The following is a 16,112-nucleotide window of genomic DNA, read 5'->3' as shown; positions in this document are numbered from 1 at the left end:
ACTAGTGGGAAGAATACTGAACTTAGAGTCAGCAGACTTTGTAATACTCCTAGGTAATACTTTGGGCAGATCACTTTTACAGTCCTTTATTTTTAAAATGGAGTTCATACCTCCACTTCCTACTCTGTTAGGAGGAAGAAATCCATGTGAGGAGTTTTGTAACTGTGAACCATCTTATCCATATATGTTCTTGTTCTGATTTTTCAGTGAAAACTCCTCAAGACAGAGACAGAGCTCTCATTTTGTTCTCTATGTCGAGTGTAGCACAATGCCCTGTGCCTTCTCCAAGGTACTGAACTCATCGAAGGCGCACAAAAATGCTTCTGAAATTGAGCTCAGAATAGGGGAAATGCTTTAAAGACCCTGGGCTGCAAGAGGGTGACCCTAGATTGGACTGCTATATAATACTAACATGTGGATAGGAAAGGGAATCGCTAATTATAAGGAATTGTAAAGACTCATCTTTATTCAGATGCTGGTCAACATTTACATCCTATACGAGAGGGATATTTCTAGGGAAGGAAAATTTCTGATAAGTCTGAGCCTGCAAATCACCATTCTGTATCTATAATATCTGAGAGTTAGACAGACAAAGTAGACTGATTCCTCTTCCTGCTGCAATCCATCCTCTATTCAGTCACTAAAGTGATTTTCCAAAAGCATAGATCTGACCATATCACTTTCCTACTCAATAAACTCCTGTGGCTCCCTATTGTTCTTAGGATTAAATATAAAATCTTATACTTGGCAATTAAAATTCTTCACATCATGGCCCCTTCCTTCATTTCCAGCTATCATACTTGACTTTCCTCTACAATTGTCATAGAAAGTAAAATTAACGTCAAATCCAATGTTCTTTCTATTTTATAAATTCGGCTACCCTGGCCAATACTCTTCCTCATCCCCGTCACTTTATTTCCTTGGCTCCCTTAAAGACTCAGCTCAAATCCTCCCTTCTGCAGGAGACGTTTCCAGTTCTCCCAGCTGCTAGCACTACCTCCTACCACATTATCTTCCAACTACTCTGAAAACATATTCTGTATACCTAGCTATTGCTTTGGTGATTCCTCCAGTAGAATGTAAGCTGCTCAAAGGCAGGAACTATTTTTGTCTTTCTTTAGAATCCTACTGCTTTTAGAATGCTTGTTGCCTGACTCGCAAACCATTTATTATGCACCTACTATGTCCTAGAATCTGTGAATTACAAGGAAGGAATTTTTAGCTTAAAAGTTAGTGATTAAGAATTTGGCCCACTGAAGCTAAACAAAATTAATACATTGGTTTATGTTTATGGAGGTTAAAGTAGTTGCCCAAATAATAGACTTGTTGAATTTAAATTTAGAAGGAATCATTTACTGTGACCTTCAGCAAATCCCTTCTCCCTCTGAATTTTAGTTTTCTTATCTGAAAAAAAATGAAAAGATCAGAGTAATGATATCTAAATTTCCTTTCAACTATTCATGCTGGATTTGGGTCCCACTCCCTTATTATATCAGAGCATCACCACAGCACTTTCCAAGCTGGAGGAGTCTGCCTTTAGGCTGTCTTCTAATTTTTTTCTTTTGCTATTTTGGGAAAGAGACCCCTTTGAATGGGTCTAATTAAGCTAGTCCTCCTTCTGGTGAATTCTACCTCAGAGTGAACAGAATATTTTCTTTGTTCAAGTACATTTTAAGTTGTTATTTTTTTGCAAGGCAATGGGGTTAAGTGACTTGCCTAAGGTCATACAGCTAGGAAAGTATTATGTGTCTGAGGTGAGATTTGAACTCAGGTTCTCCTGACTCCAGGATTGATGCTCTATCCACCGTACCACCTAGCTGCCCCCTCAAGTACATTTTAAAATAAAAAGATTTTGTTATTTGAGAAACTAGTAATACAAATACAGGTTCCCAATGTGATACAAAAGCTTAGGCTGTTACCTTCGTTATTGACCAATCAAAATCAAAGACACTATAGGTAACCTATTTTGGGGGGATTTTCCAGAGAAAATGCTTTGGACACCATAGGCCCATTCATTCACTGTTTCATTAATTCTTCCACACGATGCAAAATAGAATTCTGTCTTATTTCTCCCACTACTAGTGTGTCCTGAAACCAAGGGTATAGATGAGTTTCATCTGCCTTATAGCTTCTTAAGATTGTCACACATCATTATTTTAGAGGTGAAAGGGACCTGGGAGGGCACTGAATCTAACTTTATCATTTCACAGGTGAAGTAAGTGAGTCAGAGGGTGATGTAACTAATAAATGTTTGAAGTGAAATTTGAACTCTGATCTTCCCCACTCCATAGCCATCGCCCTATCCACTTAACCAAGTTGCCTTTCTAAGGAAGATGGCATGAAAAAAATGAAATGTTGACAACTCCTCAGTCAGGGAACTCAAGAGGCCACTGAGTTATGATTTTATAGATAAACAGACGCAGAGAAGAAATGACTTGACCATAGTCATACACAATGTTAGATACTAAATTGATTTCAAATCCGATGTCCTTTCCATTATATTATATTGACAGCTAAGGTTTGCCCACATTTGTACAACTAGTTAGAATAAAAGATGTGGAAAGTATTAGAGTTTGAAGATACTACAGAGATCAGTTGTTTTGATCCTATTTTTGAGAAAAACTGAATCTCAACAAAGTAAAATCGTTAGTAAACTAGAGAGCAGAACTCAAATTGTCTACTTCTTTTTCCTATACTTCAAATATGGTCAGGGTATACAAATTCATTTATTACCTGAGGAAAGTGGAATTATTAGTGGGAATTCATTTCCTCCTTCCCCTCTCCCCTCTTAAAAATCAGAAAAACCTTGGACTGACACCTACTTGTGACAGTTGCTAGATATTATGCCGAGCAAGTGACTTAATGTATCAAAGCTTCAGTTTCCTCACCCAGAGATAAGTCTGTGATTTCTACAGTGTAGGGAAGTCCTTCCAGCACTAGGTCCTAAGGAGTTGCCTAAGTAATTAGGATCACATAGTGTTAGTCTGAGACAGAATTTAAATCCACAGATTTATCTCAGGATTTGAATCCGGGTATCATCTATCATACTTCTAAACATGAAGTAGGGCAAATACAAGCACCCACATTATAGGATTGTGGTAAGAAACAAATGAGATAGCAAGAAGCATTACTTACTATATATAAAAGTATACATATGAATTATTATTTTGCATTTACTATATTTCCATTTGTATATATGCATATATGTATTTATAGACACTATATATACACATATGTATGTGTGTACATACATATAATGCAAAAACTTAAATGCTCTCTGAGCTTCTTTGTATCTTGTGCTACTCTTTCTCACCTTCCATGCGGCTAATTGTAAATTGACCAGAGTATTAAATTTTCTATTATTATAAAATATATGTGAAAGTGGAGAAGAGGAGGAGGAGGAGGTGAAGGAGAAGAAACTGAGAATATAGGAGAGAAAGGCAATCACTACTCACAGTAAATGAAAGGAAAGAAGAGAACAAAGTTCCTTCATCATATCTGGATAATTTGGCCAGCACGCCTTCCAGGATTGTGACAAACTGCAATGACAACAAATGAAAAAGAAATATAAGACCTCAGTTGGCCACAATCATTACTAAGCTATCTTGACAACAAGACCCTGGTCTGGAAAAATAGATATTTAAGCAGGGAATGAACCTCATGGGTATTTTTTTTTATAAAGTTCTATTATCTAATTCCAGCCATCTGGGAAAGAGATTCTGTTGTCTCCACACACAAATATTTGACTTATCCGGCTTTCTCTTCATTGATTATGTGATTGCAAATATGAAATGCTACTGAAATGCAAAGTGACACAATATTATCGAAACATGCAGAGCACACGATAATATTCAATATCCTTTTTTTAATAAAACAGTGCAAAACAGCTTTAATGTTCCACATTAGTGCTATGTTTAATCCAATCTATTTTTATTTGCATTTTTATCAGTAATTTCAGGAAGCCGAAGATTCCCACTGGCAAATATAAACGCTTTCCCTGTCTCTCTCTCTCTCTCGGTTTCACTTAGCTCAAATTCTATAATTCATGAGGGGGACTGAAATAGCTTTATCTGACTTTTATGCTTTATTATGGCTCTCTCTGCATCTGAAACTAGAAGGGAAAGGGGGCTTTTCATGATGGCAGCTTTCTGTATTAATGTGGAAGTTTCGCCGCTCTAAAATCGAACTTTGTCAGCTTGGAAAAACAATTTCCATGTCACCGCATGTGGCGTTGGGGCTGCGTTCCTATTAGGTTAACATATGCTAGTTCAACCATTTGTCTTCACACACTTCCTTTTTAATCATTAGGAAAATCACTCTGAGCCGAGGGACTTGGTGACGCACAGGCATATCGTTTCCTGAGCTACTCAACTAGCCGGCTCAACTTTTTTTAATGTGTGACATTTTAATGGAAATGCAGGAATGGAAAATAAAAAAGGAGGATATTTGTGATGCCACATTTCACCTGGTGCAGAAGGTTACCTTTGCCACTAAGAGTGTTATCATTTCTTTAACAGTTTCTTCAATTAGTTCATCTATTTTTGAATGGTATTGATGCTAAAGAAAAAAATACAAAGAGACAAATATTAGCTTGCTCCAAAAGTGATGGCACAGTAGTAATCAGTCCCTTTTATAAAATGTGATTTAAAAAGAAGGGCTAGCTCAGAAAGCATCTTTCTATTGGTCTTTACCAAGCAGCTTTGCTGACTCCTTGACTCGAAAGCTTTTGATGGAGGAAGTTCTAAAGCCCTTTTAAAATTATCTGACTAACTCATTCTCATACAAACCTCTCCCCGACTTTGATACTGGGGAGACAGACACACACATTTACAAATGATGTGTAAATGACTTAGCGGGCTAGCACTGTAAATGGTAGCTTAGGGTTTGGAAGCTACAAGATACAATGAAAAGACTTTTGTTGAGATGGAAAGGGGTTTTTGGAAGACATTTGGGAAATGGATACTGTAACATCAACTTGAGATCCAAAAACCTTGAGGACCCAAAGTCTCAAATGATCAAGCTCCTTGAGATTCTTATGGTACAGTAGGAAAAAAAAATGTTAAATTTGGAGTTACTGGATCCAAATTCTAAAACTTCCCCCTCCCCACCTCCTTATTCCCTCTGTCTTTGGGGGGAATGACCTCTTCCCGCTCTGGATCTATGCCTCCCACCTGTAAAAAAGAGGAGATTAGGCTAAATGAACTCTAAAGTTCATTGCAGTTTCTAAGTCTCTGATTTCTGTCAGATCTAGAATTATCTATGATATGTGTATGATCTTGGAACATTGACCCTTTGATTGCCCAAGACTTTGGAGGAAAAACTCAGGGTTCATGTTTCTTTAGGTGCGTATTTGGATGGATAGTAAAACAAAACACCTAACAGAAATTGATGAGACTTTTTTCCCTTTCTCTCACTCATTTTCACTACTGTTAATTTAAAATAGGGATGTTAGACAAACAGGCAAAACCCCAAAACACCCCAGCACAAATAAAAATCTGTTATAAATGCCAAGCATAGATTGGAGAAGAGAAGGGAGTGTGACTTCAATTTAAAAAAAAGTCATATGCCAACTCTTTTGCATTCATTACACCATTCGTATATTCATCTGAGTTGTTCTATATTTTCTTAGCTAAGAAGATAACAATGTGATTAAAAAATAAGACATTCAATACACTTACCCAGTCTTTAGCAAACTTTTGGATGAATGATGATTAAAACAGAAAAAAAAGGAGAAAGGTGCAAAAAAGGGCAAAAGAACACATGAATGAAATCATAAAAACATTCTTTAAATTAGAAATTAGGGTTCTGAAGAAGCTGTGTGAAAAGGACAGAAAGGAGAAGCAATGACAAATGAGGGATGACATTTAGATAACTGGCAATCTCACTCATTTCCAAAAAGCCAAGAGATAGTAAGTTAAATTAATTCACCCAGAATTTTGTCGTAGGATAGAGCATTTCTTGCCCTTTGTACAAAAGAAGAACCCTGGATATGGAATGACAGCATCCTGTCTCTGTCATTTACTAGCTGTGTGGTCTTGGGAAATGATTCATCTTCTCTGAACTTTTGCTGCCTCTTCTGTAAAGTGAGCAGGGTAGATTAAGGTACCTCTAAGGTTCTCTTCCAGTTCTGAATTCACATTTATTTTAGCTAAGTTTCTCGAGATATGTCTTGAGTGGTGTTATTCATCAAGAAATGGTCATATCATTTGGAAATCATATTTTTTTTTGCAACAGTTTTTGTTCATGAGCACATTTTGCATTTGAGTTCTGTGGAGATTTAGGGTAAAAGTTCAGTTCACAGTTCAAGGTCATGTACACAGGTGCTTATTATAGCAGAATTTGTGTGTGTGTGTGTGTGTGTGTGTGTGTGTGTATGTGTGTGTATGCTTATACTATTGTTATCTGTGGAAGTGGAGAAATGATTTTTATGTAAAAATGAAATTTTCTCACCGGTGGAAAGTTAAATCATATATGCTGCTCATGTTAGGGGATGGAAGGGGAGCACAGGAACAGTGTGGTTGGTTGGCTGGTTATTTGGTTCTTATCTTTCATTATCAAAAAAAGACCCAAATGACATCACTATGTTAGAGAGTGAGATAACATAGTGAGATAACAGTAGGTTCAACTATGACTGATCAAACCAATATGAACTTGGAATGTGCTACCAAAAGTTGGACACAAATGAAAGATCAAGTCAAGACCAAGATCAAATCTTTAGGGAAAGTACCAGGACCATCTGAGAAGTGGAGAAGGTCAGGAACCAGAAGGCACAAAACTGACTTTCCAACCTTGGTAGCATCCTTTGGAGATATTTACTAGAGAGAAAATAAAAATCTGACAAGGAACAATATTTATGATGCTCAGTATTTTATCAAATGAGAAATTTAGTGAGAAAACAGGACGTGGCTTTGTTTCCCTCCAAATGATACCATGGCCATTCAGATAGAATCATTTGTTATGCCAAGACGGGGAGATGGGGTGGGGTGGGATAGGATAAAGTCAGTCATTTATAGGTGGAAGATACACTTGATCCGAAGTCAATCTGGGTTCAAATTCTAACTCTGCTGCTCACTACCTCTCTGATCTTGTAATAAAGGTCACTTTTCCTTTCTGGCCTAAGTTTCCTCATAAGTGCAATGAGAGGTTGGATCTAGACGGTCTCCAAGGGTTCTTTTAGCTCAAAATCTGTGATACTATGTTGCTGCTCTTCAGTTGTTTTAGTCATGTCTGACTTCATATCTGTTCACTGGAATTTTTATACTTGAGATTGTTCAGTTGTTTCAATTGCTTTTTGTTGATCCTATTTGAGGTTTTCTTGGCAAAGATGCTGGAGTGATTTGCTGCTATCTTCTCTAGCTCATTTTATAATGGAGAAAACTGAGTCAAATAGGGCCAAATGATTTGCCCAGGATCATATAGCTAGTAAGTGTCTGAGACTGGTTTTGACTCCAGAGCCAGCACTCCATTTACTGTGCCACCCAACTGCTCAATATATTCAGTTCCTTCAAGTTTTTTTTTAATCCTATGGATGTGTATTTATTTATACATTATATACACACTCATTAGAAGGGAATAAATATTTCTAAAGCTCCTACTATAATCCTCATAACAATGCTGTGAGGGGGAGGTGCCTTTATATCACCATTTTACTGAGGAAAACAGAAATTAATTGACCTTCCCAGGGTCACACTACTAGGAAATATCTGAGGCTAATTGAACTTAATCTTTCTAACTCTAGATTCATCACTCTACCACTGTGCCACTATTGCCTCTATAAATATAAACATGCATATACACTCTCTCTCTCTCTCTCTCTCTCTATATATATATATATATATATATATACAAAATCATCTCACTCTCTCTCACATCTAACAATGATCTATCCATCTATCATCTATCCATCTTGCTATGTGGTGAAGTGGGTAGAGGGCTGACCTTGAAATCAGGAGGATTTGAGTTCAAATGTGACCCTTGGACAACTCAACTGATTGTCTCACATTCAGGGCCATCTCCATGCATCCTGACTGATATTTGGCCAATGGACCTAAATGACTCTGGAGGAGAAAGTAAGGCTGGTGACTTAGTACAGGATTCCCCCTCACTCAAATCCAATTCATGTTCATGTCAGACATCACATTCCTGATGTCATCTTCTTTGAGATTGAAGGACAAACATTATCATCTATCATTTTTCTATCTATCTATCTATCTATCTATCTATCTATCTATCTATCTATCTATTATCTATCTATCTATCTATCATCTATCTATCTATCTATCTATCTATCTATCTATCTATCATCTATCTATCTATCTATCTATCTATCTATCTATCCTATCTATCTATCTATCTATCTATCTATCTATCTATCTATCTATCTATCTATCTTTCTACCATCTATTCAGCCATCATCTATCTATTCATCCATTTATATAAATATCAAATATATATCCATCTATCATCTATCTATCCCTCATCTATCTATCTATGTATTTATCATCTATCTATCCATCTATCCATCCAATATCTATGTAATAAATAAAAGAACCCAAGGCTAACTCAAAGTGAGCATAAAACTCCAATGCATAGATATATCTATCAAATGATCCAAAGTATTGCTCTTGACCAACTGTCACTCACTCAATTTTCTAGACTAATTTTTTATTTCACCCCCTTGCACACTTTACATTTTAGCCAAACTGACCTGCTCCACCATTTTGTGAAATTCCATTTCCTTGGAGCTTCCACAAAGGCTATTGTTCCTTAAGCATGTAAAGTTTCCACTGTCCCTTCCATTCCACTGAATTCCTTGTTCTCTTCAAAATAGAACTCAAGGGAACACCTCTTACATGATGTCTTTCCTGATTCTTCTCAGGAGTTAAATATTCTCCAAATCTGGTTCCAAAAATTAATGTGTATTTGCTTATCTATGATCAAGACATTACAGTTTTAGAGTAGCAAGGGACTTAAAGGTCGTTTAGTCCAACTTCCTTATTTTTACCTCTTGTTTTCTCCCATTAGAATGGAAGCTTCTTGAGGACAAGGACCATTTAGCATGTCTTTCGTTGTATCCCCAGTGCTTACTATAGTGCCTTGTATGCAGCAGGTGCTGAATAGATGCCTTTTGTGTTGAATCAAATTCTAGAAAAAGATACATTGCTGAACTACAGAAAGTATCTAACAGCAGGTAATGCAACCCAAATCACACATCACAAGCTACCCAACAAATTCTGTTCTAAAAAGGCAATCAAGACTGGAGGTAAGAAGCTCAGTTGCACCAGATTCCCCCACCCCCAGGTCATTTTAAAGTTTTCCATAGGTGTCCAAAAGTGCTACTTAATTCTCCTGATTATCCTATTGCTTTAATAAGACTCTCTTTGGGCTGTCAACTGTTCATTTTCATTGGATAAATTATGGGTTTTAACTCAAAAGATAATGGCTAGGTGTGTGAGAAGTAATACAGCGTGAAATGTATTGACAAACATATTTTCAATTAAGGCCTTCTTTACAAAGCAAATAAGGATCCTGCTGAGAGCAACACCAGCTTTGTAAACAGCTCCACAGAGGAGAGAACAGATTTTGGAAGGGAAGGTAACAAAGGAGCCCATCCAAGAGAAATGATTTTTCTCGTGCAGATCTGCCAGGAGGGACCTAAACTTTCCGACCTAAAGAATGGCAAGACACTGTCACGTTGTGTTAGCTTTAGGGATAGCTGGGCTTGAAACTGTGTACTATATCTTCAACTGAAACCTCATATGGGTACTTTCATATGTAGGATTTGGAGTTAGGGTGAGTGTTTTCTCCTGTCCCTTTGCAGTGAAAAAATCACTATGTTTTGGCCTTTGAGATTTTCTTTAACCTTCAATTTGTATCAACCTCCACTCATATAGGTGGTACAGCAGCTAGAGTGCTGGCCCTGGTGTCAAATCTGGTCTCAGATACCTACTAGCTATGTAAGCCTATGCAGGTCACTTAACGTCCATCTGCCTCGGTTTCATCATCAGTAAAATGGGAATACTAACACACCTACCTAACCCAGTGTGTTGGTTTGGATTTTGTCACTGTTTGCTTAGGTGAGCTTAGGATCATTCCAAACTCTTTAGATTTTGGTTTCCTCATCTATAGAGGAGGGGTTTGGAGTGACTTAGACTGAGCAATCAAAGAACAAGCAAATATTAATTGGTACAATTTATTATATGCAATATTAAAAATAGGGATAACAAAACCAAAACTGAGATCTGCTCTCAAGGAGGGTATATGTAATCAATCAATCAATCAATTGATCTATAAAATATTTATCAAGTACCTTCTAAGTTTGGACATTACTCCATATAATGGTGTACAGAATAAATGCAAAGCAAATATAAGAGAGATCAAGGAATGGGGGCATCAGAGCTTAGAGGGAATCAGAGAAAGTTTCTTCAGAGTTTGATTGGAGTTTCAAAAGAAGCAAGGGATTCTAATAGGTAAGAAGATGTGTTCAGGTATTAAAGGCAGTCATTTAAAGGTACAGATAAGGAGCATGGGTGCTGTATGAGCTACAGTCAGACTGAGGAATAAAGGAAAGGGCAGTAATATAGGAAGAGACCAGAATTGTAAGCTGGAGATGTCCAGAGGAGTTGATATTTTATGCTAAAGTCAAAAGGAACCCATTGGAGTTTATTAATAAAAGTAATAGCTAGCATATACTTAAGGTTTAAAGGTTTGCAAAGTCCTTTACAATACTGATTTATTCGATCCTCATAACACACTGATGTAGGTAGGTGTGTTAGTATTCCCATTTTACTGATGATGAAACCGAGGCAGATGGACGTTAAGTGACTTGCGCAGGCTTACCTAGCTAGTAGGTATGTGAGAACAGATTTGACACCAGGGCCAACACTCTAGCTGCTGTACCACCTATATGAGTGGAGGATGATACAGATTGAAGGTTAAAGAAAATCACATTGGCAACTGTGTGGAGGATAGATCAGAGAAGAAAGACTTTTTCCCAGTATGATCATGAGTTCTCTTCCTAATCATTTGCCCATATCACACAGACCCTCAAAATCTTTGCACAGATTCTCCTGCTCCCTTCCTATAGATCTCTACCATTATCCCATCCTTACTGCCTAACCTAGCACTAAAGATGTTTTTTCATGAAAGACTCTATATATACACATACATATATATAGTATATATATTTATAATACATATATTCTTCACCCATCCACATGATACTTTCAACTAACTTTAAGAGTAATAGATTAAGATACACAATTCAAGAAAAATTGCACGATGCTTTAATCTTTGGGTCACTCTGCCCTCCAATTAGCTTCAATTTTTTTTCTAAGTAACTACAAAATCCAGTTATTCCCCTTTAGCAAATTCTGATAGGATTAAACCTAACTGATCCATTTCCACGTTTTGAGCATCACTGACCACTAAGATTTTTGTTCTCTAGAAGATTTTGGGTGTTTATAAACATCCAGCCATCAAAAGAAATGTCTCCATGGATGGTTGTAGTCTTATGCACTTTCTTTTCATTTTTTTGGAATAAATTTCCTTGAGGAACCACCAACTACTCAATTCTTCCTAGATCTCGAATTAGACTCTGCTCTTTCCACCTGCTCATTTCCCCTCAGGATTCTCTCTAGCCCATACACGTCAGTAAAATCCTCAAAGTCACTGCTATGTCCTTCGTGTGAAGACTTCTCTTGGTGTGGCCAGTGAGCCTCTACCATTCTTCTAGGATTGGAAAGTTTGGAGAGTCTTCACTCCAGTTTCGGATGAGCTACGTTTCTGCGAAATTCACAATCCCTGCATGAAAATGATTCTACTTGACTTCCTGTGCCGCACATTCTGCCTTGTCATGTAACAGATTGTGTGTATGTTGTCTTTCTGTTAAGACCATCTGACCTTGGAAATGAGATGAAAACATTCTAGACCAAGTGAGAAGCAATTTAACGCACAACTTCATATCCATGGGTGCTTTAAAAATTCTGACAAAAAATAAATATTTAAGATGGTAAAGTATGTTTACCAAATGTTTGAACAGCTGCCTTTGAATGTAACATCACCCCAGAGGAGATGACAGAGATGAATTCAGGAAGTGAGCTTAAAATGAGAAACATGTTACATCATCCGACCCTCATCTTATTTCAAGTGGATTTTGGATGTTTATTGATGAAGTCACCTGTCTATTGTTAGAGGCAATAGAGGATAATGGAGAGAGCACTGGATTTGGGGTCAGAAAAACCTGAGTTACAATCCTGCTTCAGACACTTAGTATCCTTGGGACACTTAACTTCTCTTTGTTTCACTTTCCATATTCATAAAAGAAGGAAGTTGACTCCATGGTCTCTTAGGTCTCCTTCAGCTCTAAAACTATAACCATATAGGTGGATGGTAGGGACTTGAGATTTTTCTCAAGATATATTGAGAGCTATTTATTGATATTTATTTTTAATAGATGAAGAGACTGAGGCTTATAGAGACTTGAATGACTTATCTAAGGTAATAGCCCTAGTGGCAGAAATAGGACTAGATCAGATAGCTTGCTTTCTAGGACATCTCTGTCTTTTTCTTCCCCCACACTACAACTGACTGTATGGCCTCATCAAAATGTTTGGTCTCATTTTTCAGGACTTTTCTCCCAGGTATAATAGCAACTGAATTCCTCTATTCTAAAATATTTCCTATTTCTAATTTGAAGGTAACAGGTGTTCGCTTCTAACAACTTCCCTGGGGTTACTGAATCAGATTTAGAGCTGGGAGAGACCATGAGAGGATAATGAGTCTAACCTTCCTATTCTACTGAGGAAATGGAAGCCCTGTGGTAACTCAGGAAGAATCTAATGCAGGATTTGAACCCATGTCTTCCTGACACTAAGTCTATCCTCCCTATCAACTGCATACCATCACTGGCTAGTCTTTAATAATCAAGAGTGACAAGGAAGGTACAGTAAACTATGTAATTTTTTTCTGTCTGGTTTTCATTTAATTCATTTACACCCTATGTAGAGATGTCCAATCAATAATATTTTTAAATAATGGTAATAACATAACAACCAAGCACAATTTAAAAATGGTTATTTTCTCTTCCTCGGAGCATTTGAAATCAAAGGGAAGGAGAAGAGAAGAAAAAGTATTCCCAAATTAAGGTATCTAAAATGTTTGACTTAACTCCTATAAGTCCAAAGTCACTCTTCTATTTGGTGTGTTCTATCTATATCTCTGCTTTCTGTGGGGGGGGGGGAGGTGTCGTCAGGAGTTTGTCATCCAAGACCTTAGAATCCTAGCTCTAATCAACAAGATTTCTCCATCTATACACTGCGCTAAGGCTTTATTTCTTTGGGGAAATGAATTGTACTTTCTCCAGATTTGGAAAATGGATTTAAAATATCCAGCAAAGTCCACGCTGATCTGAGAGCTGCTACCTTGTTTAATTAGACCTAAAAACTTGAGGATGAGAGATCCTTGGAGAGGAAGGAGTTAACCCTTCTTTCTATCCTCCTTCCACAGTGTGGTTGGGTTCATTGTTCTTGCTTTTGAACTAGTGCCCTTCAACCTGCTGCTGATGGCTGGACAAACTTGGAAGGTCCCTTTGATGATCTGGTATCATCAGCCATGGCAGTAGAATAGAAGCAACTTCATGGCAGGAATTTTGTTTTTGTCTTTGTAGCAATGGTATCTTGCATATTACCTAACACATAGCTGTTGTTATCTTACTCTTCGTGACCCCATTGGGGTTTTCTTTGCAAAAGTAGTTTGCCATTTCCTTCTCCAGTTCATTTTACAGATGAAGAAACTAAGGCAACCAGGTTTAAGTGATTTGCCTAGTGTCACACTGCTGGAGGTTGAATTCAGGTCTTCCTGACTCTAGACTCGGAGTTCTGGCTACTGTACCTACCTAGCTGACCTAAGCTGCTAGCACATAGTAGGTATTTTAAAATGCTAATGAATTTATTTATCTGACCCAATGTTGCTTCCAATTCAGGAACTGGCTCTTAGTGACCCAGACACATAGCTTGTACTGGAAACCCTTCATTATCTTCTGAAAAAAACTTGTTCTGTGATTTGACGTTCCAGAGTAGTAAAGAAGTCTTCTTAATATTGAGGGGAAACCTGTCTATGCTTTGAACCAAATTCTCCCTTCTAGAGTAACTTCAAACAAGTCAAATTCCCCTCCTCTCTAAGGTTTAAATTTGTTCTACAAGTCTTGTTGTATGGTAGAACAAGGTCTGAGCCAAGAAAAAGGAGCTGAGTTCTAGTCCTTTTTCAACTGCTAATTAGCATTGTGAACTTGGAATTATTCTTTCCCACTCAGTTTCCTCATTTGCCAAAGAAGGCCCTCCTTGATTCTAGCCTCTTAATTTCAGAAGTGAAATGTCTGGGAGAGATGCTTGAAAGCCAGATGTAAAATTGATCTCAAAGACAGTGAAAGGGAAAAAGAGCACTCTCCACATCAAAAAACAAAAGAAGGCATCTCTGTGTAACTTATGCAGTGAAGATTTACATCTGATTTACAGATCTATTAAGTTCAGCTGTTTGTTAAAATATCATTCCCAGGAAACTGCTACTTCTCACTATAGCTAGGATCTCTCAGAATCACTATAGTAAAGACTTTAGAATAGCACACACATTTCTATACAGTCTGGGTTTTTTGGGGGGTGGGGAACTTCCTGACATTCCAGGTTTAGGGCTGCTTCCCATCTCAGAATCTGGTCCTTTTTCTCCTAGTGATTCCGTGATGTGGGGAAGGAGTGTGAGGCAGCAATAGGATTCTGAATGATGAAGACTTTGCTACCAGAAAGGTGTCATGGGGAAGATGATCCTTGAGGGACTGTGTGTGGGTAATCAGCTGTGGAGCTCTTCATCCTCCCCACCACGCTCCAGTTTTATTAGACTTAGAAGATTAAAACAACCCTTGCTGTGTCACTGAATCAATCAGCCCATGGTCAGTATGAGGACGTACCCATCCAACTTCATGGTTAGGACAAAACTCAAACTTGAGTACCCAGTAGGATGCAGCCCCAAACCCAACTAAAACCCAGTTCAACCAGGCAGTGGACTATACTTGTCAGATCTGATCAATCATGGCAGTAGAATAGAAGCAACTTCATGGCAGGAATCTTTTTTTGTCTGTATGTATAGGCTACATTGCCTGTGTGTATAGGCATTTTCTTAAAGAAACCCAACCTTAATTCTCTGTACAACTCTCATGGCTTGGTGGCAAGGTAGTAGGGAGAAGCCAACAGTAAGAAATTATGTGTTTGTTCCACCTTCCTTTTCTTTTCTTCTCCAACAGTTGTAATAGGGGGTCTTATGTTAAAAATAATATCAATACCAGTAACGCCTTGAGGCAGGAACAGTTATTTGGATCACCAGTGCCTAGGGCAGTGCCCGACATAGTAGGGGCTTTGATAATGCTTACTGATAGCATGGTATGGGATAGCAGACAAAGAGCTGCCTCGATCAAGGAGCACATTCCACCAATGAATTCACAGTTCCAAATATAACTTATAGATTAATTGGTTAAGGGCAGCCCAAATTAATTTTGAATAAAATTTACGAAGACCTACTATGTGCAAAGCACTCAACTAAGTACTAGGATGCAAAGAAAAAAGGAGAAAATGTCCTTCCCTCAAGGAACTTACAATCTACTAGAAAACAAGTCACATAAAGAAGCCTGAAGGATCTGGGTAGAAGCGGAAAAGGATCATGTTCCTTTTTGTTTCAGAAGTGGAGGCTGCTGGCTCTGTTGTGGTTGTAAGGCTAGGAATCTTTTTCAGGACTAGCTGGTAGTCTGACCTCCCTCTACTCCTGGTGACCCTTATATAGGGGTTAATGCCCTTGGCTGAAAATAAAACTCTTGTGTTAACTAGTCATATGATGCCAGAGAAGTCACTTGATCTTTCTGTCTGTTTCCTCTTCTGAAACTAACCTTATAGAGTTCTTGTGAGGAAAGTGGTTTGTAAACCTTAAATCCTTAAGTCATTATATGAATAATAATTATTCTTACCACTACATAATCTCAATCTTCTCATTGATAACTTCTTCTCATAGCTGAAGTCTCTAACCTGTTCTCTTTCAGACACAGCAATTAGGGTGATTAAGGAAGATAAAGA

At 37.8% G+C, this 16,112-nt stretch overlaps 1 protein-coding gene across 1 annotated transcript in view; it reads right to left on the bottom strand.

Moving 5' to 3' along the window:
• The window catches only part of CADPS (calcium dependent secretion activator), a 557,039-nt gene that overhangs the window by 84,338 nt on the left and 456,589 nt on the right, over window positions 1-16,112 (bottom strand). The window contains 2 exon segments of the mRNA XM_074198830.1: window positions 3,456-3,539; window positions 4,483-4,557. Coding sequence (XP_074054931.1) covers window positions 3,456-3,539; window positions 4,483-4,557 — 159 coding nt within the window.

This window comes from Macrotis lagotis, chromosome 8 (genome assembly GCF_037893015.1).
Source record: "Macrotis lagotis isolate mMagLag1 chromosome 8, bilby.v1.9.chrom.fasta, whole genome shotgun sequence".
NCBI lineage: Eukaryota > Metazoa > Chordata > Mammalia > Peramelemorphia > Peramelidae > Macrotis > Macrotis lagotis.
The sequence above is the reverse complement of the archived record's forward strand: the minus strand, read 5'-3'. Positions and strand labels throughout refer to the sequence as shown.